Below are 24490 nucleotides of genomic sequence, written 5' to 3' on the forward strand. Positions count from 1 at the left end.
CCTATTTCTTTCTGTTCTCCCCTCGGTCTTCGCAAGTCCTTTCTTGGGAGATCCAATGGAGCTTCAAAACCTCCATGAGCGTGAGATGCTTCAAGTCTTTAACTGTAGACCAAGTGAAGGAGAGGAGGAAGAAGAAGAGAGAACTAGCGCAAATATTGGAAATCAGGTAATTTAGAGAGAGAGTGAGAGAGAGAGAGAGGGACGTAAATGTAAAGAAGAAAACTCTCAAGAAGCAGGTGATATAATTTAAAGCTCTTTAACTACCTACTGCTCAACAAATAAATGGGATCTCTTTAAACGAGGAGGCAAAGCCTCCCACGTGGGAACCACTTAAAAAAAACAGCAGTCTTTGTAAAATTAAATAAAATTCTAATTTTATTTTTTGCATGTACCAATTTTATAAATATGTCATTATATATCGAAAAGTATAATCTTATCGCCAATGGGAATATAAGGTGGAATTATTTCTTAAACGATGGTGATATTAGCAAAAATCTAACAAAAAGAAACGAACCGAAAAAGAAAATATGGTCTCATTTTTGGGTCCGGCATTTAGGTACCCTTTGCACAGGATCCAATTGGGGTGGCACCAAATCCCTACATCTTTCGTACAGGGGGGTGCCAGCTGGCGTTGGATCTGGACCGATGGCGCTGTTGAGGATTGTACGGTCCACGTGGCCACAGATTTGGGCTCTACGGCCGCACCACTTCGCATGTTTACCAAAACATCGAAACGAAAGTATGACGTGGGGCCCGAGTTTATTATTTCACACACAGGAATTAGTCATAATAAAAGGAGGCTTCGTAACTCGTAATTTCTAATTCGTTTTTTTCTTCTTTTATTTTTGAGCGTGCATCTAACAATCTATGGCCTGAATCTAATACTCTAAATCAATAGAAATTTAGAAATAAAACAGTGAACATTTGATGTTATTTTCTGGTCTAAATTAGTTTATATTTTTCAGTAGTGTGCATCTGATAGCTCACCCGAATCTACCCTCAATTTTATATTTGTGATTGGCCTTACATTATTATATTAAAAAAAGTACACGCTAATTATATTATGGTCCTATTCTCGCCGTTATAACCTAAAATAGGTTTAAAAGGCGACCTACTTAAACCCATTCTTCTCCCCTTCTCGTCGTCAATAGAATTTGTTTGCACTTATTAGCAAATTTCATACTATATTTTACTCTGAAAAATACACCACTTTTAAGTAACTATCATTTAATTATTCTCTCTCTCTTCTCATTATTCATTCAATATTTTAATTCACTACCTTTCTTGTATCACATAAAAGGTAATAATGGCACCATTAATCTAGTTTACAACTAAAACACCTAATTTTCTAAGTTCATTTAATGTATCTTATTTAGGATTAGAAAAGTAAGAGGCAAAGGACCAATCCATGCGGGCCATGGGCCATCTTTTTCAAGTTTTGGGCTCAATTTGGATTCTTATGGGCTTGATCTAGACCAGGATCAATGGCAACTCAAGCTTAGACTAATTGGGATGCATAATCACAAGGAAAAATGAAGTTAACATCTTAATACGAGGACCAATTTACTGTCATTGAAATAAATTAATCACAAACGGCATATAAGCCCTTCTCAATGCTAATGAGATAACAAATATAACAATCTTTTCTAATAGACCTTCTTAACTATATAAAACATCCCAATAACTCCTTCCATTAGTTGTCCATCTGATGCTATTAAATTTAGGCACTTCAAGAGCTAAGGAAGATAAATGAGCCAAGGATAAAGTGGCTCTTTAATTTCATGTACATTACTGGAGCTGAATAATTTCTTCTTAGGAGGTGGCAAAATTTTTTATGAAAATAAACAATAGTTCATATAATTAACTTTAAAATTAAACAAAAAAGGACCCACTTTACAAACAGCTATACAGAGAGTGGTAGAGTGGTAGACCACAGACTTTGTCTTTCTCATGTCTAACCCGTGAACTTTGATCTAATACCCAAAGAGCTTGAGATTGCCAATCACCACCAAAAGCCATTCACTTCTCACATGTGCCCAAATGGCTGCCAGAGAAAGTAGTACCATTAGTGAGGCCCCACTCAAATGCTAATAAACCTCCTGATATATATGTATATAGCTAACATTCGTCTCCTCTACTGTCTCTTCTCTTTCACAAACCATGGGTGATGCATGTCACTGTCTCAATGCAAAAGGTTTTGCTAGCTTCTCCTAAAACCTTTTGTTAATCTCTTGCCTATAAGTTGGATGGCATTAAAGAATGGCACTCCCAGTGAGCTGATGCTTTGCATCTGGAAGAGCAGACAAGTCACAGGACGTCATCGTCATCGTCGTCGTCGTCTTTAGGTGGTCTTCGTTTCAATCGTGTTTCTTGCTAGCTTTAAGTGGTAGAAATAGTAAGAGTTGTACAAGTTTAGCTCTCTGGAGATTAGAATAGAAGGTTGTGTTATTATAACCAAAAAAAAAAAAAAATTACTGTGATTTAGCTGACATTCTACAGAGGAGTGCCTTTGTGGGAACTTAATAGTGTCTTAATATTTAAATTTGAGTCAGAATTATCCTATCAGCCATTTTTTAATCCATCTAAGTTCCCTATTACATTTGGACGTATGTTGTATATTAAAAGTTCATGGGTTTGAGTTGTTCTTTTGACATTTATTATGATCCAAATTAGATAAATCAAACTAGTTTACTACTACTAGGTTATAAGAAAATTTATAAAAGAACAACACCTATTTTTTTTTCCTTTTTTATTATCATTAATTGACATCTTGTATAGGGGTCCAATAATAAATACTTATATGATAGGATCTTTTGATGATAATAGATGCAAAAGTTTGGATGTTTTTTATAATTTTTTATTTTAAAATTATGATGATAGATACGGGCATGAATGAGACCAAGCATAACACGGGTGCCCAATGTAAAAGTTCAAGCTGTATCCAGATCACACACATTCAACCTCTCCCTAATTTGGATTTTGCAAGGTTGCACCCTTGTTTCCGCAATATTCCGAATAAGCCCCTCAATTATTTATTTCTAGAGAGAGAAAGAGAGATAGAGGGGCTTCTTTATAAAAAGAACACCATCAACAAGAGGGACACAGACAAAGCAATGACACCTGACCTCTCTCGTCTGCTGTGCTTCCAGTCCGGAGTCTGAAGCCAAAGCCTGTGATTCTGCCCATCCCTCTTTCTCTCTCTCTCTCTCTCTAGCATTTCCCCAATCCAAGAGAACCCGAGAGGCATTGATAGGATCGAAGGAGGGGGGAGAAGAGAAGGGAGCCCAAGATCGAATAAGACGAAGAGAGAGAGAGAGGTATGTCCCTTTGTCTTCAACTCTCCAACGGCTAGTTACTTCTTCTCCTATCCTTCTCTTTTCTTCCATCTTTGCATCCGTTTGCCGTTGGCATTGTCGCGCTAGGAAAGAATGGGAGGTATGGAGGTTGGTTCTTGGTCAATGGATCTGTTCTTTGCCCTTCCCACATTGGAATTTTTGTTGGGTTTCATGATAGGATTTAACGTCGAATTAAAGAAAAAGAAGGGTTCTTGGGGAATGGGCGTCTTTATTTCCTTAGATAAAGAACTATAAAGGTTTCGGTTTCTGTGGAGCTTTTAATGGCCATTTGGTTTAAGCCTCTCTTCGCTCTGTCTCTCGTCTTTCTTCTTCTTTGCCAACATCGAACAGGAATTCATACTGTGCGGTTGTCTCAATCTCTCGGTTTTCAATTCGTCTTTCTATTAATTGTGTGAAATCCTCAGTAAAAACAGGCGTTTTTTTCCCCGTCGCATTGTGTAGATTTTTTACCAAAAATTTAAGCGATTTCCGTTGTGGTTAAAATATTCTTTTCTTGGCTTTATATAAACTTCTTGTCCATTTAGAATCTAAGTGATTGACGTATAAAGGAATGTGGTTATGGTTGGTTGGATTTTGTTAGCTATTTCAGGAAAATAGATATTTTTATTCTCTGTTGCAGGATTTTGATGCCATAGTTGGGACTCGGACGTTGGAGGAAATGCAACAATTTATGTCTAAAAATCCATAAAATTGGAGGAGAAAAGGACGTTTAAAGGTACTCCAGATCTGATCCTTTTCAATTCAACTCCTTTTTGGAGGTACCATCATTATCCAACAGAATTGTCCCAAAAAGGGATAACATTTTAGTTAATTTGAGGAAGCCCACGTCCTCTAAAGATCCGGTTGTAATGTCGCTGGATATCATGTCAGCAGATGAGCCCATAGTATTTAGTTCATCATTTATCCCTCTATTTGCCTTTATCGGATAGTATTAGAAAAGCAAGTTGGGTTACATCAAACAAGAGGAACTTCGCCCCCAGTGGTAATGATACATTTCTCCATACATTTGTTTCATTAATCTTGTTTAGCCTTCTAAGTTTATTTAGTAATGAATGGCATATTGCCAAAAATTTCTTTACATGAGCTATTTCTTGGGTCAAGAATTTTAATCAGATGTTCTTATGGCAGTTGATGTAGAGTTCGTTGGTGGAATCCTTTACGTGATAACATTTGATAATGGAGGAGGCTTTGATGCAGGTAAGCAGATATTATATGGTAGGAACCTGTTCTTTTAATGTTCTCGTTGTCCTTTGAATCTATCTATCTCCTTTTAAGATTGATAATTAAAACTGCAATGGAACTGACTCTCTCTTCAGAAGTAAATGAGAGATGTCCATCACAATGCTGGGAAATGTACTTGTAGTCAGATAATGAAGTTAGCGAGGTTACAGAAGATATGTGTTTGTCCATATGCAATGAGTTAAAGAATGGTTTGACGTTATGAGATTGAATATTAGACAGAATAATTCCAGAATTATCGAATTGGCTGCATCAAATGGCATGGAAAATGTTTGCGCTACATAACATGTGAATTTAGATTCAAAGATGGGGAATTATATTTATGATGTCTAGGAAGGGTGACTATTAGATGACTAGAGTTGTTTTGCTTCATGGTCCATGCTATAAATGGTTGGGCACAGCGGTTGTTGAAGTTTATATTATTTCATGGCCTGTAGATGGGAAAGCTTGGACAGTATGTAGGTAAAAGAGAAGCTGCTGTTATGACTTTGATTCATTGGAAATTTTTCTGGGTCAGCTGAAGTTAGTGTGCTGGTTTTGTTCTTTCTTCTTCTTAAGATTTGACCTTACCCTGGTATTGGAGTTCATCATCTCATTGCTGAATTGCTCCTTGCAGAGCCAGATCAGGGACATGGACAAAGCAGGTAATGTGATTTTGGATATTGAAGGTCTGACACAGCAACCCGATAAATGCTGCTCTGGAAGTCCAAAAATGACTGTGAGTCTAATTTTATCCTTTTAAGAGTATATTTTGTATGTCCCTTTTCTCAATTTTGGTCTACTGAACAGATATTTAGATGATTGTTATTTGCAGAGAGCTCTTTCTCGTAAAGGCTCAAACCGCATGGAAAGACGAAGTTGCGAGGACCAAGAAATAGATGATGCATCTAAAAAACTAATAGTTAAAGGTATGGCTTATCACTTTTTTCCTTGAACTGTATATCCTAGACAAGGTCAACTCTGGTTTCACCTAGCTGACAAAATTAAAGTGAAGTTTCTGATCCATGGGTTGAAATTCTCATCTTTTGGTGATAACCTCTATGTTCTGGCGCGAAAACACAAGCATTCCTCTTTTGCCTTACTGCACCTCTCTTAATGCTTAACAGTTTCATATCAAATTTGTGACTCTAGCTTCCCTTAGCTACCCTAGGTGCAAATTTACATTCAAAAGTACATTAATTGAAAATTTAGAGTTGAGGGTGTAAAGTCAAAATTTAGGATGCTGAATTTTACCAAAAGCATCTAAACTACCTAAATTCAGAAATTAATATACAATCCCCATTTCCATTTCCAATGGACAGTACAGTTCTAAATCTGCATATTATCGCCTACCAGGACTTTTTAGCATGATATAATGCGTCTTGTTAGATTCAGATGGTTTAATGCATGGAAATAGGACCTTAAGGCAATACTCATGGCATGGATTAGAGATTGCTACCATAGGTTCTTTCTTTACCTACAATCTTTCTTTTTTTCCTTTTTTCTTTTTTTGGCAGTGATACCATCTCAGCTGGAGCAGCTTAAGCTACCTTTGGTGCCGAACAAATCTCTCGTGGCAGCCCAATCTGCAAATAACAGCCCTGTTCTCACTGATTCTGGAGAAGGAAGAAGTAAAAGATTTGGTCGCTTAACAACATTCCATCCACGGAAAATACTTCTCTTCTTTGCAACTGTGTAAGTGCCATGAAATTTTCTTCCTTTTGTATTTATCAACTCACCATAAAAGGCTTACTAGTAGTTGCAGCAGACCCATCAAGTTATTATAGCCATAATGGTTAGGGTGAGGTTTTCTAGTATAATTATTCATCTCCAGCATGCACCAAAGTGCTTCTGCAGTCCACTTTAGTTGTCTCCCTGGGCCTACAGTTTCATTTCAAGGTCCACAGATACTCTGATCTAGATTTGGTGAACCGGGCAGATCTTAAAAGTTTTAATAGACCGTATAAGTAAGTGGGAAGAAGGAAAGTAAAAATATCACAACAGGGAGACATTAAACAAATTGGTATGGAAGCCTGTCAGTGTATGTCCAACAACTTGACCTTTTTAAGTTGGTGGATCCATCTGCAGCTCATCCTTTTTACCTGGAATTACCATGCTTCTGTCTTCTGAATCGCCAGTAGCAAAAAATAATTCTATTTGTTTTAACACTTATGGTTGGCATCATTTGCACTGGACCATTTATTACTGGTCCTTCAGTGTGTATAAGAAGCCTGCTGTAGTTCTGGCCCACCATGCCTTCAATAAGATCACCAGATGCTACAGGCTAAGGGGCATTTTTCTAAACAAAGGGAGCATTTATTTCAATCTTTTGCATTTCACTAGTAATTTTCTTCCGAGTGGTCAGGATTTGAGTTGTAAGACAAACTTTGGTCCATTATGCTCCACCCAAGTCTTGTCAAAGCTATTGCCAATTTGGCTTTAACGGAATGGAATCTCATGTTACAATTTCGTGCTAATATTTCTTCCCATCAATTTTGCTTTCTATAATGCTAGTAAAATGCAATCAAAAATATATCACTTGATATTCTTTTGACAGTCATATCACACTATTCTGTCAAATAGATTGATCCTTTTTATAAATTTGGGCAGGTCAAGCATGGGGACAATGATTCTCATATATTTCACGCTCGCTATCAACCGAAGAGGTGGAGCCTAATTGCGGCACATGTTGGGTGGGGAGCATGTTCTCCTTAGTGTTGAGGAAACAATGCTGCAGTTACACCTATTTCCTAACTGCAAAGTTTCTTATGATCTACAGCACAATGAACATTGATGGTAGAGAAAAAGAAAATGAAATTTTTTTTTGCAGTGCTCTGTAATGGGTCAGCTGATCTTTAGATCCATCTGCTAGATCCCAACTGTAAAAGCTTGTGATTTGTGTACCGTGGAGCAGCGAGTGTCTTGATTTCACTTAAATTCTTCTTCACCTACTCGAGCGGCGATGATTTTCTATTCATTCGTCTTGTAATAGGCTGTACTTTAGAATCCTCTTCCAGCATTCAGCATTCAATTGTTCTCTTTTTTTCTCATGCTTTCCTTGGTGGATATTTTTCTTTGTTAGGTTGGAGTGAGTATTTCCTATGAATGCTTTGGTATATATGGTTGATTGGTTGAGAATTTGAATGGTATTGTGGAGTTGTATATGAGCATCTCTAGTGGACTGAGGTTCGACTGTCTGGAGACTGGAGGGAGAATTACACTTTATACCCTGCAATTTTACAAATTTGCAATTCACCGCCTTCTTTTCAGTATTTATAATCAAACTTTATTTTAAATAGATAGGAGAGGATATTTTTTTAAAGGGTCTTTTACAAATCACACCCTATATTTTACTTATTTGTGATTTACACTTTGTTTTGACGATTTTATAATTGGATATTTTTTTTATAATTCTCGTTTAATAACATGTTATTTTAACTAACTGATATAGACTAAATTATTAAAATATTTTTACTAGTTTTTCACCTCTCTGCTCCTCCCCTCCTATTAAGAAAACATAGATAATTTAGGTATTTATAATTTATTTTATATATTATAATAAAATATTTTGTACTGGTAATGTTTAAATTAACAGTGGTGTTAAATAAGAGTTAAATAAAAATTATAAAAAAAAAGGTGTCGGACGGTTGTAAATTGTGAAATAGATAAAATATAGGGTGTTATTTGTAAAACTTCTTTTTTTTTTAAAAAAATCCAACAAAATTTTCTTCCATTAATACTAAAAAGTAGGATGTGAATCAAAGATTTGTAAAATTACAGAGCTTGAAATGTTAATTTGTAAAAATCTTCCAAAAAAATAAATAAAATGGATTTTTATCTGGACCGAATTCAGCCCAAGTATTTTGTGCCACCCAAACTTGGCTCACTTATAACAATTATAGCCCTAATATTTGCAGATCGGCCCTCCTCTTTCCAACTACATATTGGTGATTTATTTTTAGTTTAAATTACTTTGCCACTTAAACTTTGTTTTGTATCGTTTTAATTGTTAGATTCTTTGAATTGCCTTTTAAGTTTAAAATAATTAATCTGTTTAAATAAAAATTATTTTATCTTCTTATACTTTTAATTTTATATCACTAAGTCACTTTAAATTTTCTCTTTGAATATATACTTATTTACCAGAAGCGAGACTATTTAAGTTATTTGTATATGCAATTTAGTCCAAAGATGAAATAAGTAAATAAAAATTATGAGGGTAAAGAGTGTCATGTTGACACCTACTCACTCAATTTTCAAATAATTCGCAGTCAAAGAAATTAAGATCTAGAATGCAGTTTAGTTGATTGATCAATTTCTTGCCATGTAGATTTAGGAAACTTAGCAAGCCAAATATGAAAAAGAAATTTAATTAAATCAGTGGCTGTGAGATAAGTCCACCTTGGCTACTACATAAACTCATTTGATAAGTTAATTAGTCCCACATAAAAATTAGTGGTTTAATTAGGATTAAAATAGAACGTCTAATCAAAGGGTTGTCAACCACTACAGGAGATGCCTGGATTTGTAAACTATTCATCCATTAAAGCACTTACCACTGTCCTAATGGAGTTCTGTAATTAAGGCTATTATTAAGTTGATAAAAAGGCAAGCATTTTGCCTATGAGTGGGACTCCATAATCCCTCATTATGTTATCCTCCACTTAACCACCCTAGATTTTCTATCTACAAAGCTTAACAACAACACCCAAAAGGATTCCATTATCAATTACAAATAGTTCAAAGACAGAATGTTAATCAGAAAATCATTCAAAAAAAAATGAGGGTAATCTAAATATTCTCTTATTAATATAAACACCACTTCTTCTCCCTCTGCAAAAGAGGGATGGAATATAACTTTCCAAGATCCACTACCATCATCAAGTGGAGGTCACCGCCTCCAATCTCAAATACTTTTTTTTTCCTGTGTACTTAAATTGGTTGACATCTTTGATCCTTCTGAGAGCCACCACTTCAAATTGAGGTCCTCTCATTGGATTAAAGAAGGCAAATGGAGGCCAAGAAAGGCTATACACCACCACAATCTCCACTACACCCCCATGCCCAATTGATCTCAGCTGCAGTGATATGTCTGACTGCAATGAGATTTTGTTAATGATATCTTGAAAACTTTTCAGGGGCAATCCACTTCTCTCCTTTCTCCCATCCCAATCACTTTCAAACCACACAAAGACCATCAGATTGAAGCATCTTTCTGATAGCCTCCAAGTGAGAAGAACAATTGGGATCTATGGGCTAAATGAGTGCATTTTATAGTGGGTTATCACTTAGCACTCATGGATTTGGCTTTTGATTGCCCACTAATATACCTATTTTTAAGTTTGATTAGAATTCAGTTAGTGGATAAGCATGGCCATGACAGTCAATGACATGCTGATTAATCAATGGCATTATGGCACCATATTTCAAAACAAATATCAAGATTTAATTTGTCCTCTAACTCAGGACCTTCTACTCTAATACTCTATCAAAATTATTAATAGAATTATACAATGTTTTTTTGTCTCATCACATCAAAGCCAACATGACATTGCTCAAGGGAACATCATCATGTAATCACTAGCTAGAAATGTCACCTCTTTGTCTGGCTCAACACTATGAAATAAAACACCCATGCATAGTAGGATCTCTGTTTTTTTCTTCTTTTTATATTTCAAAACAAGCAATCAAACTCTCCTACTATGGAGATTATTTTTCTCTTTGTATTTGCTTAACTTCTCCATCAAAATCATCGGATATGTACTATCAATACATTAGTATGTGAGTCAACCTGCCCTGAATCACTACAATGGAAATAAAATAAAATCAAGCAACCGAATTATAATGTTCAAATATAAGCTTATGGAAAATATTTTTATTTATTTGCTATTGAGGGACAATTGCTTTTTGGCAATGGTGCAACATCCAAATCCCACTAGGTTATATCATATATCACAAGTGGGATGTTACCTTTAGTCACAAGAGATGTATAAATAAAGTCTGACACTTAAAAAAGAAATTGATGAAGAGAATGTACTTTCTCAGTGGAACATTACTTATAAACATAAATGAACATTTTAGTGGGCCTGCAATTGATTCTATAGAGTGGCAAACATCTCACTGTGAAATGAGAGACATCATTAAGTTTAATAGTTAAATTAATCATCTCCTTAGACATATATGCAAGTAGTTGGATTGGATCACTGCTTAGCTAAGAAGAAAGAGTTGACTTGCATGCATGGTGGGTATCACAAGACTTTGGATCAATCATAATACATAGAATAGACTAGAGTTGTTGGCCAATTAATTAAGTATATAAATACTATTTAATTCTCCAAAGCCTTGTTGCTTGATCAAGTTTCCTTTCTTTTGATATTTATTTAGTGTTATTTCATACGAAAATACATCCAACTACCAGAGTCTCCAGTGTATTTGTTTAGAGGTCAACAATCTTTAAATACTTAAAACCTAAGTTGTGGCAATAATGCCAGGAAATAATTATTTGTTTTCTTTAAAACATACATAATCCATATCAATGGAAGGGTGTGATAAAACTGTTAGACTCATCAGCTGCTCGATATGTACAGTAAATAAATCTCTTATTCTTAAGATAATGCAAAGAATGAGATGAGTTTTAACTCGCTAATATATTCCTCCATTTATTACTAAGAGAACAATAGAAAGAAGTTGCAAAGCTTGCCGTTGTAATCACGGCTTTAGCTCCGAATAAAATTAATTAGAAATCTAGAGACTTTTGACCAGAGGAAGCAAACTGTTGGTGTTGATCAAACACTACCATGTTTCTAAAGTCAAATCTTCTACCCTTCACCCTTGAGATAGATGCCAAATTTTCTTGCCATTGTCTCACATGGTAGTTGGCTTTTTCTTAATTAAAGTATATTCCCAAGAAATTAGTCGTAGCATTAAATCTTAAATAAAGGGTTTCTTGCAAATAACCACCTGCATTTCCACATCACCAAAATTTACAAATTGGTCCTTTTCGCTGTAAATTTGAAACTCAGGTGGTTATTTGCAAAATAAAATAAGGCAGGACTTGTCCTTTTTTTCAGCAAAGTAAACGCTAATGTGTGAACATTGGTTGGCAACAACTTTGGTCGCAATTTCTGGTAGGTGTTTGTAATAAATTTTATGAGAATAAAAGAGGAAGTTTTTTTTAGAGGGAGAGAGAGAAAGTTGGCTTAAATAAACAAAAGTCTGACCAAATATAAATATTAAGAAATTGGAGGTTTTAACGGAAAATTAAAATAAAAATCTCGGGCAATTATTTTATATAAATTTCATTTATGTCACACGGTTGGTGGATTCCTATACGTATTAATGGCTTATGTACTACAATCTACTCTCTTTTAGGGAAGTTTGATGATGGCTGAGATTAATAATCCTCGTTAGCGTGATAAATGGTGAGCATAAATTTCTTGACTCACTTCTTACGTTAGAGGAGAGATCCAACGGATCAGATTTGATATCAACTAACTACCTCTTTGATCAAACGCATTAAAATGAATAAAGAAAAAAAACACAAGTGTTCTACTTCTAATGCACACAAGGCTAGAGTCATATATGTATGTCTTCTCCTGTGTATCGGATCATGTGTATTCTACGATCAAGATTATGCTCGCGATGCAGAAGCTCTAGTAGAGAGTGACTTGATTATGATCGGCAAATAAATGCGATAGCCAAGCCAGCAAGAATTCGATACTATTTATATAGGATTTAAAGAGAGTAGTCTTGTATGTATTTATCTTTGTCGTATGAAAGCAAGAGTTTTTTACAAACTAGCTATCTTTTATATTTTATTTATCGAAATATACTATCCTTCAAACTTAATATTAAAATGGATTCATAGCATACTAAGTAAAATGTTGATAAGCTTTAAATAAAAATATCAAAAAGTTCATATAAAACGCTAAATTTTTTAGCATTTTATGTTTAAAAAATATTAAAGAGATAAATATTTTATCTGAAAGCACCAAAGAAAATTAAAAATAAATTTGGAGGAGTTAATTGGATTAGAAGAATCACTGTGTTATTCTAACTTATAAAATTCTTTTGTATCTTAATAATAATATATTTTATGACTAAAATAAATAGCCGAGTATAAAGTTACGATATTATAAATTTTTTTCTATATTTTTATTTTATTTTTGTTGTCAGTATTTTTAAAAATAAAATACTTAACTTTTTAGTATTTTATGTGTAGTTTTTAAAGTAAAATGCTGAAATATTTGGTATATTTTTTTTAATAGAAACACGATCAGATGAGCATTTTACTTCGGATCATATTTGGGCCAGGTAAAATATTTAATAGTTTTATTTACGACTAAAATGAAATATATCCTTTTTTAGTATTAAGATTGGGCGTAAGCCATCTAATTTGGTCAAAAACTCGACAAAACACCCAAAAGTTCCTAAAATAGAAAGACCACCGGACCAAAACCTCTGTCACAATCCCACCCATACGCTGGGTGACGTTTGGATACCTTTTTTGTACATCCCCGCGGAAAAAGAAGCCGTGCGAAGCAAACTCGGCCCTCCCCACTCAGACGTGTCGACATCTTCTGACCGTTGACTTGCCTTTCGTCCACTCACCCTTACCGCCTATCGCCCGTTACATCTCCGTTCCCCTCTTTCAACGGCCAAATGGCGAGCTATCTCTGACCTCCTCCCTCCCCCCTTCTCTTCTTCTCTCGTTTCAGACCTTTTGCGAACTACCCCTCCTGAGAAATCAATAAAAAAGATGGATTTTTTAGCTATAATGAGGGCCAATTAAATAAGAAAGACGCACGAGAAGGGAGGAGTAGAAGAGAGGGGTCGAAGCGTAGAACGTGGACGAGTCAAAACCAAACTCTCCATTAATTTCTCTCCTCCAGTCAGTCCTCCTCGATTTCCCAGGACTATCTTCTCCTTTGATGGTTTCCTCCACTTTGTTGCTCAGAACTCCCAACCCAGTTCGATTCTGCTAGAAATCTCAAGTGGGTTTCGCTAATCGTAGATGCGTTGCCGGAAAGGTGCCTCCTTTACCCACTTCGTCTCTTCTCCCCTTCTGGGCGTTCTCTAAAAAAATGGGAAACAGGGTAGTACGGCTATGGTGCTTGTACTACTACTTCTTCTTCTTCCTCTTGTTGCTCGGGGCTCGGCAAAGCTACTCCTTGAACCAGAGCTGCGATCCAAATGATCTGAATGCGTTGCAGGGGTTCATGAAGGTGTTAGAGAAGGGAATTCTTGGGTGGAGCTTTAATGGGTCTTCATCAGATTGCTGCAACTGGCCAGGGGTGTCGTGTGATTCTCGAACTGTCTCTGGGAGAAAGGTGATTGGGTTGGATCTTGCGGATAAGAAGTTGAAGGGCTCTATCTCGGATTCTTTAGTCAATTTGGATCAGCTGAAGCAGCTCAATCTCTCTTGCAATTCCCTTCAAGGGCCAGTTCCTTCGCAACTCTTCCATCTTTCTCAGCTGGAGTTTCTTGATCTGAGTATGAATCTGCTCTCCGGATTGATCCCGATAGATTTGAAACTTCCTGCAATCCAGGTGTTCAATCTTTCCTTCAATTCCTTCAATGGCCGGCACCCAATTCTCGCATCTTTGAGCAGTCTCTCAATCTTCGACATCAGCGCGAATGGATTCTCAGGTGCCATTGATGCAGGTATCTGTAATTCCTCAGCTTCAATTCGAATCCTTCGGTTTTCGATGAACAATTTCTCCAACCAATTTCCAGCCGGTTTTGGGAATTGCAGCTCCCTCACTGAGCTTTCTCTAGATATGAATTACCTCACTGGAAGTTTGCCCAATGATTTGTTCAAGCTCTCGACTTTAAAACTATTAAATTTGCAGGAGAATTTGCTCTCCGGGGCGATGAGCACAAGCATTAGTAATCTTTCCAACCTTGTTCATATTGATCTTTCTCTTAATTACTTCTCAGGACTTGTCCCTGATATCTTTGGCAGCCTAAACAAACTAGAATACTTTTCCGCTGCATCCAATAAGCTCTATGGTGTATTGCCTGCTTCCTTGTCTAATTGTTCAACACTCACCGTGCTTAGCTTGAGAAATAATTCTCTTAGCGGCGAGATCAATCTGAATTGCACGTCCCTAGCGAGGTTAAACAACCTCGATCTTGGTACCAATATCTTTACTGGTCCTATCCCTTCCAATCTTCCTCAGTGTGTGGGAATGAGTACCTTAAATCTTGCTAGGAACAATCTTGCCGGTGAAATCCCGGGTAGCTTCAAGAACTTCACCTCCATATCCTCCCTGTCACTTACGGGTAATGGCTTCTCTAACATATTGTCGGCGCTCCAAATCCTACAGCACTTGCCGAATCTTACAAGTTTGGTCCTCACTAAGAACTTCCGTGGTGGTGAAATGATGCCATCAGAACATATTGATGGATTTCAGAAGATGGAGGTTCTTGTCATCGCAAACTGTGCTCTTACAGGTTCAATTCCGCCATGGTTGGCGCATTTGACGCACTTGAAGGTCTTGGACATATCATGGAATCGGTTGGGTGGGCCGATTCCTTCGTGGCTGGGAAATCTTGATGAGCTCTTTTACCTGGATCTGTCAAATAACTCGCTTACTGGAGAGATTCCTAACAGCTTGACACTGATGAAGAGTCTTTCATCCATTAATACAACAAAGCAAAGGACATCGATGCCGGACTTTCCGTTCTTCATCAAACGGAATTCAACTGGAAAGGGTCTACAATATAATCAGGTCAGCAGCTTCCCATCGTCATTAATTCTGAGCCATAACATGCTTGTTGGGCCAATCTTGCCAGGGTTTGGAAACCTTGTGAGCCTCCATGTTTTGTGCTTGAGTTGGAACAATCTATCGGGGACCATACCAGAAGAGTTATCAGGCATGATAAGTTTGGAATCATTGGATTTGTCACGAAATAATCTCACGGGACCCATACCATCCTCTCTGACGAGATTGAGTTTTCTCTCTAGCTTTGATGTGGCTTACAATAATTTAGTTGGAGAGATCCCATCAGGAGGCCAGTTCTCAACTTTCTCAAGTAGTGACTTTGAGGGGAATCCTGGTCTATGTGGCATTCATTATTCTTCTTGTCCACCCACAGTGTCTTCAGAGTTAGAGAGAAGACAACACAAGAACAAAGGTGTCATCGCAGGATGTGCAATTGGAATTGGATTAGGCACTGCCTCTCTTCTCACAATTACATACTTTGTCGTGTTGAGAATTCGATCTAGAAGACAGGAAGATAACGCAAAGGTTGTTGCAGATGCCGATGATAGCTTAGAATCTGCTGGGTCACGAGTGGTGCTTCTATTTCAAAACAAGGACAATAAGGAACTAAGCATAGGTGATATTTTGAAATCTACCAACAATTTCGATCAAGCTTATATCATTGGGTGTGGTGGTTTTGGTCTAGTATATAAAGCAGCTCTGCCAGATGGGAAAAAGGTTGCTATCAAAAGGCTCTCTGGTGACTACTTTCAAATGGAGAGGGAATTCCATGCTGAGGTAGAAACCCTTTCCAGAGCTCAACATAAAAATCTCGTGTTGCTGCAAGGATACTGCAAGATTGGCAGTGACAGACTCCTAATCTATTCATTCATGGAAAATGGGAGTTTGGACTACTGGCTTCATGAGAAGGTCGAAGGGGGCTCAATGCTAGATTGGAACAAGAGGCTCCAGATAGCTCAAGGTGCTGCTAAGGGGCTGGCATATTTGCATCAGTCATGTGATCCTCATATACTACACCGTGATATCAAGTCAAGTAATATCCTCCTAGATGAGAATTTTGAAGCTCATTTGGCTGATTTTGGACTGGCGAGGCTGATTCTACCGTACGATACTCATGTGACTACTGATCTCGTCGGTACCTTGGGCTACATTCCTCCTGAATACGGACAGTCTGCAGTTGCAACATTCAAAGGAGATGTGTACAGTTTTGGTGTTGTTCTCCTTGAGCTACTCACCGGCCGGAGACCTGTCGATATGTGCAAACCTAAAAGCTGCAGAGACGTTGTCTCATGGGTGCTTCAGATGAAAAAGGCGAAGAAGGAAGCTGAGATATTTGATCAGAACATATATGATAAAGAGAATGACAGTCAGGTGATGAGAATGCTTGAAATTGCTTGCCTCTGTGTAAGTGAGTCTCCTAAATTGAGGCCTTCCTCCCAACAATTGGTCTCATGGCTCGAAGACATTGGTCTCAGCGTCCAATTAACAAAGTGAGGCAGCACAGTGATCTGTGGCGTAGCAAAAGGATAAAGCCTTGAGTAGATTCTACAAAACTTCTCATCTCTAACAGTCGGCGGATGAAGGACTTTCAGATCTTTTGCCAGTTTGAAAGGTCCTCGGCCACTTCTTCACTTAAAAATGAGCCACAGATATATGGAGATTCATATGTATATAGCATTTGCATATCCTCAAGTATCAGTAATCTCTATCTTTTTCCATCTTTAAGCTTTTCTTTTCTTTTCTTGTTTAAAATCTCTGTAAGGTGGAGTTGAGATGACTCGCAGGATATCAGTATACATGTAAAGTTGTAAGTCAATATTACCTATGAATATAACTATGTTTCACTTGATCATATTTCGTTACTGATTATGATTGATGCCTATCTACGTTGTCAAAAAGATCTTATCCTTTGCTTTCACATCCAAGGAGAAATTTTATTGAGCTATTATCAGTAGTTTCCTTTGTAAGCTTTCACACTTCAGACTCTTTATCACCTCTAATTCCTGTTGCTATTTGACTTAATCATCCAGAAATATTAGATGATCGTCCTATCCAAAGCCATCAGAACAGTCATGAGGAATCCTTTTTCAAGGAGTGGAAGTTTCCGAGAAGACGATCTCTGACATTCAGCGACGAAAACTCTCAAAATCCTTATTTTCCTTTTTCCTCCATTGGACTTCTTGTGATTCTACGTATAAAACCAAAATTAAATAGTTTCTCTGTTCATTTCTCAATCATGCTCCTCAAATTCTACACCATATCGATCGATGTGAACAGGCTCATGCTAAATTCCTGCTCGTTAATATCAGCTGAAGAATTCTTTCTTTTCAGGTTGAAGAATGATCGAGTTGGTTAAGTTCGTAAAAGATTTCTGCACATCTTTATAGAGAGTTAGTTCTGACGTGGCACATACAGGCACTATTTTGATTGTTTGAGGAAAAACTAGGCAATAACAATGTGTTGTCACGAGTCCAAGAGAAGAAAACAGTGGCAAAAGCGTAAATACCGTGCTTTGACTGACACAAATTCCGATGCTGTAAGCCGGATTTTTGGCGGGATCAAGTTTAAATAGCCTCGAGATCACGGAATATATCGGAAATACCCCTCCTGTTGTTTATTTACCTCCTTGCTTAATAAAGTGACTAGGATTCGGCGCAGATTATTAACGTGAAGAAGATTTGGAAATATAAAACCAAGGCGTTGTTTTTTAACTTTTTTTTTCAGCACTATTTTCATTGACACTACGTTTATTTTAAAAGAATATTTCATTGGATACTTTTGACCAATATTTGGTAGAAAGTATCAAATTTTAAAATCTAAAATATGTATGTTGATAAAAATATATCACTTTCTGACATTTTAATTGTGTTCATGTGCCTTTAAAGTGTCCGTATACTTAAAATACTCTAATAAAATTGAGTTCTCATTGTGCAAACTATGACTCTGTATTATGTACATTTTTTTGCCATAAGAGTATAGACTATTTTTTTTAATATATTAGACCGTCAAAATTTATTTAAGTAATAGTCTAATTAAATAAATTTATTTTCACACTTCCTTCCACTTAGGATGCCATCAAGATTGAGAAGGATCTACTGGGAGGCATCTCAATAATATAAATATCATGATCAGAAGCTAAGTAGGCCCTACCCATGTTTTCTCCTTGACCAGTCAAAAGTTCTGAGATTATGAGAGTATGATGGCATTTCCAAAAAGGGTAACTACTGTGGCAAAAGTGTAATAAAATCCAACTACAGATCCTTTCCTATTAACCGCCAAACCCGATTAAAACGAGCAACTACCGTTTTGGCACCCAACTCTCCCCGGTTTCTTCCTGCTCTCCGGCGGCGCCGCCGCCATCGACCACCGCCACATCGGATTAGGTGAGATGAACTAGACTCTCACCATGGAATATGAACGAATCGAGAAACCCTTCTCCCAGGTAATCATCAATCCAAAGAACCCTTCGTCTCTTCCTCGATTTCCCCGCAATCTATCTTGGATTTCGCCATGGCTTCGATTGAGGCGCTTTTTGAAGGACTCGATGCGTTTTGGATCTTCGTCCCGTTTTGATTCTTAATGGTGATCACTAGTTTTGGTTTTAGGGGGGAGGGTTTTCTCCCAAGAAGCTTCGAACGATGCTATTGAGAGTGGAGAAGAGGAGGAAAGAAGAGGAAGAGGTGGAGTCCAAGTTCTCTTTAAGTTCTGAACCCGAAACTGACGAAAGGGGTAAGTGTTTCCCTCTCGAATGCTTTGCATTTGGTGACATTTGTAGAAAAGAGTTGATCTTTGATGCTCGTTTGATAGGTGGTAGCGTTTTCGACGAATGCAAGGATGTGGAGTGCTCCACTTCGTCGGAGACTGCGAGAGGTCAGAGGTCGAAGGATTTGAACATAGCAAACATGCAGGATTCCTTTGATTCGGAGAGTGTAGGATCCACCTTTGAGTTCCACAAGGAGCGAGGCCCGAATCGGTCGGCTATCATGCCGCCTTTCTTGAAGCAGGCGCCGTCGAAATGGGATGATGCCCAGAAGTGGATTGCCAGTCCAACTCCAAGTTGGAGTAGCAAAGGAAGCGGAGCGCAATCGAAGAAGATGGATAAGGTTGTGGTCGGGGGCGGTAGCCGGCAGCCTGCGGCGAAGGTTGTGATGGAGGTTATGGAGGAGGCTGATACTAAGAGGATAGATCCTAACTTAGCTAGGAGCGAAATTGGTGGACAAAAGACTGCAAATTGGGTGTCTGATCCCCGGCCGGAAGTGGATTCATATGCTAAGAATGCACTAGTAGTGGATAATGTGGCTGCTGATTCTGCAAGTAAGCTATATTGGATTTTTCAATGAATGAAGATTGTGTTTTTTTTCCAATACATATTGATTATTGAGTAGGCAAGATTCAAGTGCAATTTTTACTGCCATCTGTTATCATTTCTTGAATATCCTCGTAGTATTCGATCTTAAATCTTGCAGAGTTTGGTAACTTTTACGGAAGGGGAACATCTTAAGGATATACTTTAACTCTACTTTCACAGTTTCACTATATAGAAGTTCTCTGAGTTTGAAAGTTCTTATATGATAACTATTCCTTATAAGGAACACAATTTCATTAGTGGATTTGCTAGGTCAGTGTACTTAAAATACTTTTCTACCTTCAGAAGGCCGTTTTCATTCATATCCTGATTTTGGGTTCCATGCTAATGTTTCTCGGCATGCACATACTTGTAGAACTACTTTTGTTATGAATTAAAGTGAAAATATATACTATTCTGAGGATTCTCTAGTATCAAAGTTTACATAATCTGTTGTAATGTTAATTATTTTGCAGTTACTCTTAGTTGTCACGATTTATCTACCTCACATCGGAATGCCACAACAGTTGTGAATCCCGTATCAATAGTCAGATCAGTATCCATGAGAGATATGGGAACGGAAATGACTCCTGTTGCTAGCCAAGAACCTTCTCGGACAGGAACTCCCATGGGAGCTACAACACCAACAAGAAGCCCAAATTCCTCTAGACCATCAACTCCGCAAAGAATGCCACCAAGCTCTAGCATAGCTGCTGAGAACTATGGTGATTCTAGTAAAACAGAGTTAAGTTTAAAGGAATTACAGATAAAAACTAGAAGAGAAATAATGATTCTTGGCACTCAGCTAGGCAAGACCAACATTGCAGCATGGGCATGCAAAGAAGAGGATGATCCACCTGCTTCTCTCAAGACTTTGCCAGAAGACCAACCTGCCATAAGTATTATCGAAGCCCGTGCAATTGCATGGGAGGAAGCAGAGAAAGCAAAATACTTGGCCAGGTTCTTGCCTCTTCTTTTTTCTCTCTGTAAGCATGATGAGTAGCTCAATACTTCTAATTGCTTAGCATATTTTTTGCCTTTTCAATTTCCTGTATATAGGTGATTCTACAGATACAAGTTCCGATAATCATTGTGTTTCTTCTTTCAGATTTAAACAGGAAGAGATCAAGATCGAGGCATGGGAAAATCATCAGAAAGCAAAAACTGAAGCTGAAATCAGAAAAGTTGAGGTAATAATTTTGTCTGCTAAAGCATGAATAAGAATCCTTTATTACTTAAAATTTGTTGCAGTGTATTGTCGATTATAATATTTTGAAGGGCTTGCGATTGGCAAAATGAATTTATATTTTTATTCAAGTTTATTATAAGGCAGTAAAAAATCTTTGAAGGGAACTAAGGCATGCTACATTCAGAAGAAAATAGCCTCTGGCAAATGAAAGAGAAGTAATATGTAGTCTAAACCAAGATGACCAAAATGAAAAGTAGGGATTTCACATTGACAATTTGATGAGCTTTTCACTCGTCTTAGCATCAAAGACAAAAGATCAATGGACTTTCATTCGAGTCTGTTCTCTAAATTTTTCAAAGGGTCAAGGTTAGTTGAAAGGTACATGGGTTAGACTGTGAGGTCAAAGAAGGTTAGAGTTTTAGGCAATGGATGTTTAGTTGTTTGAAAGAAAAAAAAATGAAAGAGGGATAGGTTCAGAGGGGCAAGAAGAAAACATATGAATCTTGAAATCACTTCATCTGCTCCAAACTCACTATAAGGGAGAATATTCAAAGTCAAGTTGAATAGATGTATTAATTGAAAAGAAAGATCTTTTAGACATACTTCATTTTTTTAGGCTAATACATGAATGAAATGAGAGTATAATTTTTTTTTTTTGAGGGAAAGAAATCACACAACAGATATGTTGGTAAGATCATTAGAGGTTTGAGCGTTTATGTGTTGGATCTGTGAACTAAAAACCTCTAAACTGTTTGTTCCTTGGTATATGTGATATGAATATGATGATGACAAATTCATATATGTGCAGATTCTGGACTTGCAACTTACATGTAGAGTTGTATATATAATTGTCAAATTATAGAATATTTTAAAAATTCAAATTATTGTGAAAAAAGAGTGGGTTGAAGTTTGGTTTTATACATCTGCTCTCGAAACAGTCAGATGATTCATCCAGAGGTTCATATGATACATAATCCCTATATTTGAGTGATTAAGTTTCTTCTTCTCTTCTCTTATAAAGATCTCTACTCTTGTTTCGATCATTTTTCTTGTGATAATTTTATGAGGATTTTGAAAGGCGATCGATACGCATGTCATTTTTGTCTTCAGCATGTGTTAATAAATCAAGGTCAGAAATCCATGGCTATGTTCATCTTGTCCTCCGCTAGCGCTTCGTAGGCAAGGAGTCTATGCACTAGGAATCCTCTCTTTCAACCAAGGCTTTGAAATTAGGAAGCCACTAAGTGAAACTAAATTTAGTTCCTATACCTTCTTCTGAAGTCAGAAGATCAGCATGTGTACCTACTTGTTATTTACATAAATTATCAGAACTCTTGCATTTGTTTTAAAACAATCCAATCTAATAACCTGGCTATGTTTGTCCAGATTGAGGTGGAGAGGATGAGATCTGATGCTCATGACAAGCTTATGAACAAGCTAGCATCCGCGAGGCAAAAAGCCGAAGAAAAGCGTGCAGCAGCAGAAGCCAAAAGAAACCAACAAGCTGCGAAAACAGCGAAGCAAGCTGACTACATCAGAAGAACTGGGCGTTTCCCTTCGTTCTCTTGTTGGAATTATTGCTCTTAGTTTTATCTCAGTGGAGGAGGATCATCCTTTTGATTCACTAATTCTGTTTCTGTTAACTTGAACCACCCAACCCCCCCCCCCCCCCGCCCCCCTGTAATCAACGTAAGTAAATGAAATTTTTTCTAGTGCAAATCATTTTGTTCTGCTATTATATTCTTAGTGCCATTTGGAAAGGAGCTAATAAATTTTTTTCTTCTGTGCGTCGGATCGAACCATGAACACAATCACAATCTCAATCTCACATTTAAAGATGTGAAAGGAAAGGGACAAGAAAGTGGTGGTAGTGATGGAGTAAAAGTACATCTGTCATCCACTTTATCTTTTTCTTCTATGGTTGTTTTGTCCTCGTCACCTTCTCCACTGTTTTTAACATCAGTACCCAATAAAAAGCGTTGCAGCGCTGAGAAGTCTGCACGAGAAAGTCTTGGCTTAGGATGAAAAGTTTGAAGAGTTGCCGAGGGAAATTTTACAATTTACACCCTACCTTTTTTTATTACAGTTAACACCCTATTATATAGATTATTTATCATTCGGATCCCTATAAATTTAACTATACCGAAGTTTAATTTTACTTTTTAGGTATTTTTGAGACAGTGAAAACAAAACTAAAGGATCAAATGATATAATATTATGAGTACATATAATGCATATACCACCTCGAAAAATCACAATCAGTGCTTGTAAGTGTAATTTTTTGTGTGGCAGAGATTAAAATAAAATACGACTGATATTTTTAACCTCCCGACAATATTAATAGAGAGCACCAAATGACCATTCTAACCTCCACTTTTTTACTCATTTCTCAAAATAAAGGTAAATAATCCCTACGTCGCCTATCTAAGGAAGCGTTTTCAGATATTTTACATAGTTAAAAAAAATTAATACACCATAATAAATAAATAAATATAAAAATAAGATGATCTTATATTAAAAAAAATGGAATAGTTCAGAACTTTAGTGTTGTACCGGAGGGTGTGGGATGTGAATAATAATAACGGGGAATAATAATATAAGATGTTTTTGATAACTCTTCTTATTATATAACCATCACTTTGGTGTGCTAAGATGATACACGGAGGGTACGAGGACCCAAAAATAAAATAAAATAAATAAATAAATAAAAACAGGAAAAAAAAAAAAAAAAAAAGAGGACAGCAATCGACATGATCTTTTGATGCCTACACGCACGGCTCAAGTACACATCTTTCATATAACAACTGATGATGTCGCGTGTATATAGCTTCTACGTGTCCGGTTTTTATTGGCGTCGCAAGATGAATCCTTGCACCATGTTGCATGAACTAAATTTTTTTTCTTCCCTAAACAGTCTCTTCTGCAGTCTGCCCCCTCTTAATTTGTCTACTAGTTACCAACCTAACTCTAGTCAAGTCAGTATCTCTGCTGTGACTAACAAAGATTGCATAATGGACTCTAATCCTAATTAATTATTATAAAAGTATTTATTTAATAGTTTGATGTCTTGATTTAATGACTTGGTTTTATTGAAGGCTTAGCGGTACTGTGTCTAATGCTTAAAATAATTAGTAATTGATGCTTTTTTTTGGAAACGTTTCGGTTTGCCCCTTCTATTTTCCTTTATTTTTGGTTTAGCCCTCTTGCTGTTTTTTTTTAGCTAGGCAATTCTACCGTCCCTTTTTCGATCTAAATTAGAAACAATAAAAACAGAAATTTCCCAATGTTTTTTTTGTAAAAATTATAAATTTTGAGTATATTATAAATAGATCCTCCGCTTTGTTTAAATAATATTAAACTCACGCTCTCAATTAAAGTTTAATTTAATTATATGATTAAATTAACATAATAGTTGGATTCGATTATATCCTATCTACCAAACATAGTATCTGGTTTGGTGAAAACATTTGCTGGTATAACATAAGCCATTACCGAGTTCCATTATTACTAAAGCACGAGAAAGGTGACTAATATTTAGCTCAGCTCAAGCTTCAGATGAGCCTAATAATATAGGCTTGGCTCTGCTTTCAAAGCTTTTCTTGTATATTTACTTTTTTAACTATAATAGTATAATATTTTGAGAGTTAGGTACATG

The 24490-nt window shown here is 36.8% G+C and overlaps 3 protein-coding genes across 11 annotated transcripts; all 3 read left to right on the forward strand.

The window, feature by feature from the left end:
- Positions 1-3058: 3058 nt before the first annotated feature.
- LOC140800577 (uncharacterized) lies at positions 3059-7738 on the forward strand. 8 transcript variants are annotated; one of them, XM_073155320.1, is made up of 7 exons: positions 3059-3317; positions 3976-4071; positions 4485-4553; positions 5212-5313; positions 5410-5503; positions 6092-6269; positions 7185-7738. In XM_073155320.1, exons 3-7 carry the CDS (start codon positions 4533-4535, stop codon positions 7249-7251), a joined length of 462 nt encoding a protein of 153 aa, XP_073011421.1. In that variant the 5' UTR covers positions 3059-3317; positions 3976-4071; positions 4485-4532; the 3' UTR covers positions 7252-7738. The 8 variants fall into 8 exon arrangements, with proteins under 8 accessions (XP_073011421.1, XP_073011417.1, XP_073011424.1 ...); XM_073155316.1 differs by having other exon boundaries at positions 3104-3317; positions 4485-4571; XM_073155323.1 differs by having other exon boundaries at positions 3123-3317; positions 5393-5503.
- A 5503-nt stretch (positions 7739-13241) lies between these two features.
- LOC140800575 (phytosulfokine receptor 1-like) lies at positions 13242-17153 on the forward strand. The gene has a single exon (XM_073155314.1). It carries the CDS (start codon positions 13658-13660, stop codon positions 16793-16795), a length of 3138 nt encoding a protein of 1045 aa, XP_073011415.1. The 5' UTR covers positions 13242-13657; the 3' UTR covers positions 16796-17153.
- Positions 17154-18575: 1422 nt separating this feature from the next.
- On the forward strand, positions 18576-22554 carry LOC140800666 (uncharacterized). 2 transcript variants are annotated; one of them, XM_073155436.1, is made up of 6 exons: positions 18576-18743; positions 18907-19030; positions 19109-19615; positions 20123-20632; positions 20755-20836; positions 22222-22554. In XM_073155436.1, the coding sequence occupies exons 1-6, from the start codon at positions 18708-18710 to the stop codon at positions 22238-22240; spliced, it is 1278 nt and encodes a 425-aa protein (XP_073011537.1). In that variant the 5' UTR covers positions 18576-18707; the 3' UTR covers positions 22241-22554. The 2 variants fall into 2 exon arrangements, with proteins under 2 accessions (XP_073011537.1, XP_073011536.1); XM_073155435.1 differs by having other exon boundaries at positions 20123-20606.
- The last annotated feature ends 1936 nt before the right edge of the window (positions 22555-24490 follow it).

The sequence above is a fragment of the Typha latifolia genome, chromosome 14, assembly GCF_019914945.1.
Source record: "Typha latifolia isolate L0001 chromosome 14, TyphaL0001v2, whole genome shotgun sequence".
In the NCBI taxonomy this organism is placed as follows: Eukaryota; Viridiplantae; Streptophyta; class Magnoliopsida; order Poales; family Typhaceae; genus Typha; species Typha latifolia.

Bases quoted from the DNA above. Each gene is read 5' to 3' on its own strand.
- LOC140800577 (XM_073155316.1), top strand. From the start codon at position 4,533: ATGGAGGAGGCTTTGATGCAGGTAAGCAGATATTATATG. The intron at 5,314-5,409 runs GTGAGTCTAATT...TGTTATTTGCAG, and splicing joins CTGGAAGTCCAAAAATGACT to AGAGCTCTTTCTCGTAAAGG. The intron at 5,504-6,091 runs GTATGGCTTATC...TTTTTTTGGCAG, and splicing joins TAAAAAACTAATAGTTAAAG to TGATACCATCTCAGCTGGAG.
- LOC140800575 (XM_073155314.1), top strand. From the start codon at position 13,658: ATGGGAAACAGGGTAGTACGGCTATGGTGCTTGTACTACTACTTCTTC.
- LOC140800666 (XM_073155435.1), top strand. From the start codon at position 18,708: ATGGAATATGAACGAATCGAGAAACCCTTCTCCCAG. The intron at 18,744-18,906 runs GTAATCATCAAT...TTTTGGTTTTAG, and splicing joins TCGAGAAACCCTTCTCCCAG to GGGGGAGGGTTTTCTCCCAA. The intron at 20,607-20,754 runs GTTCTTGCCTCT...TTCTTCTTTCAG, and splicing joins AAAGCAAAATACTTGGCCAG to ATTTAAACAGGAAGAGATCA.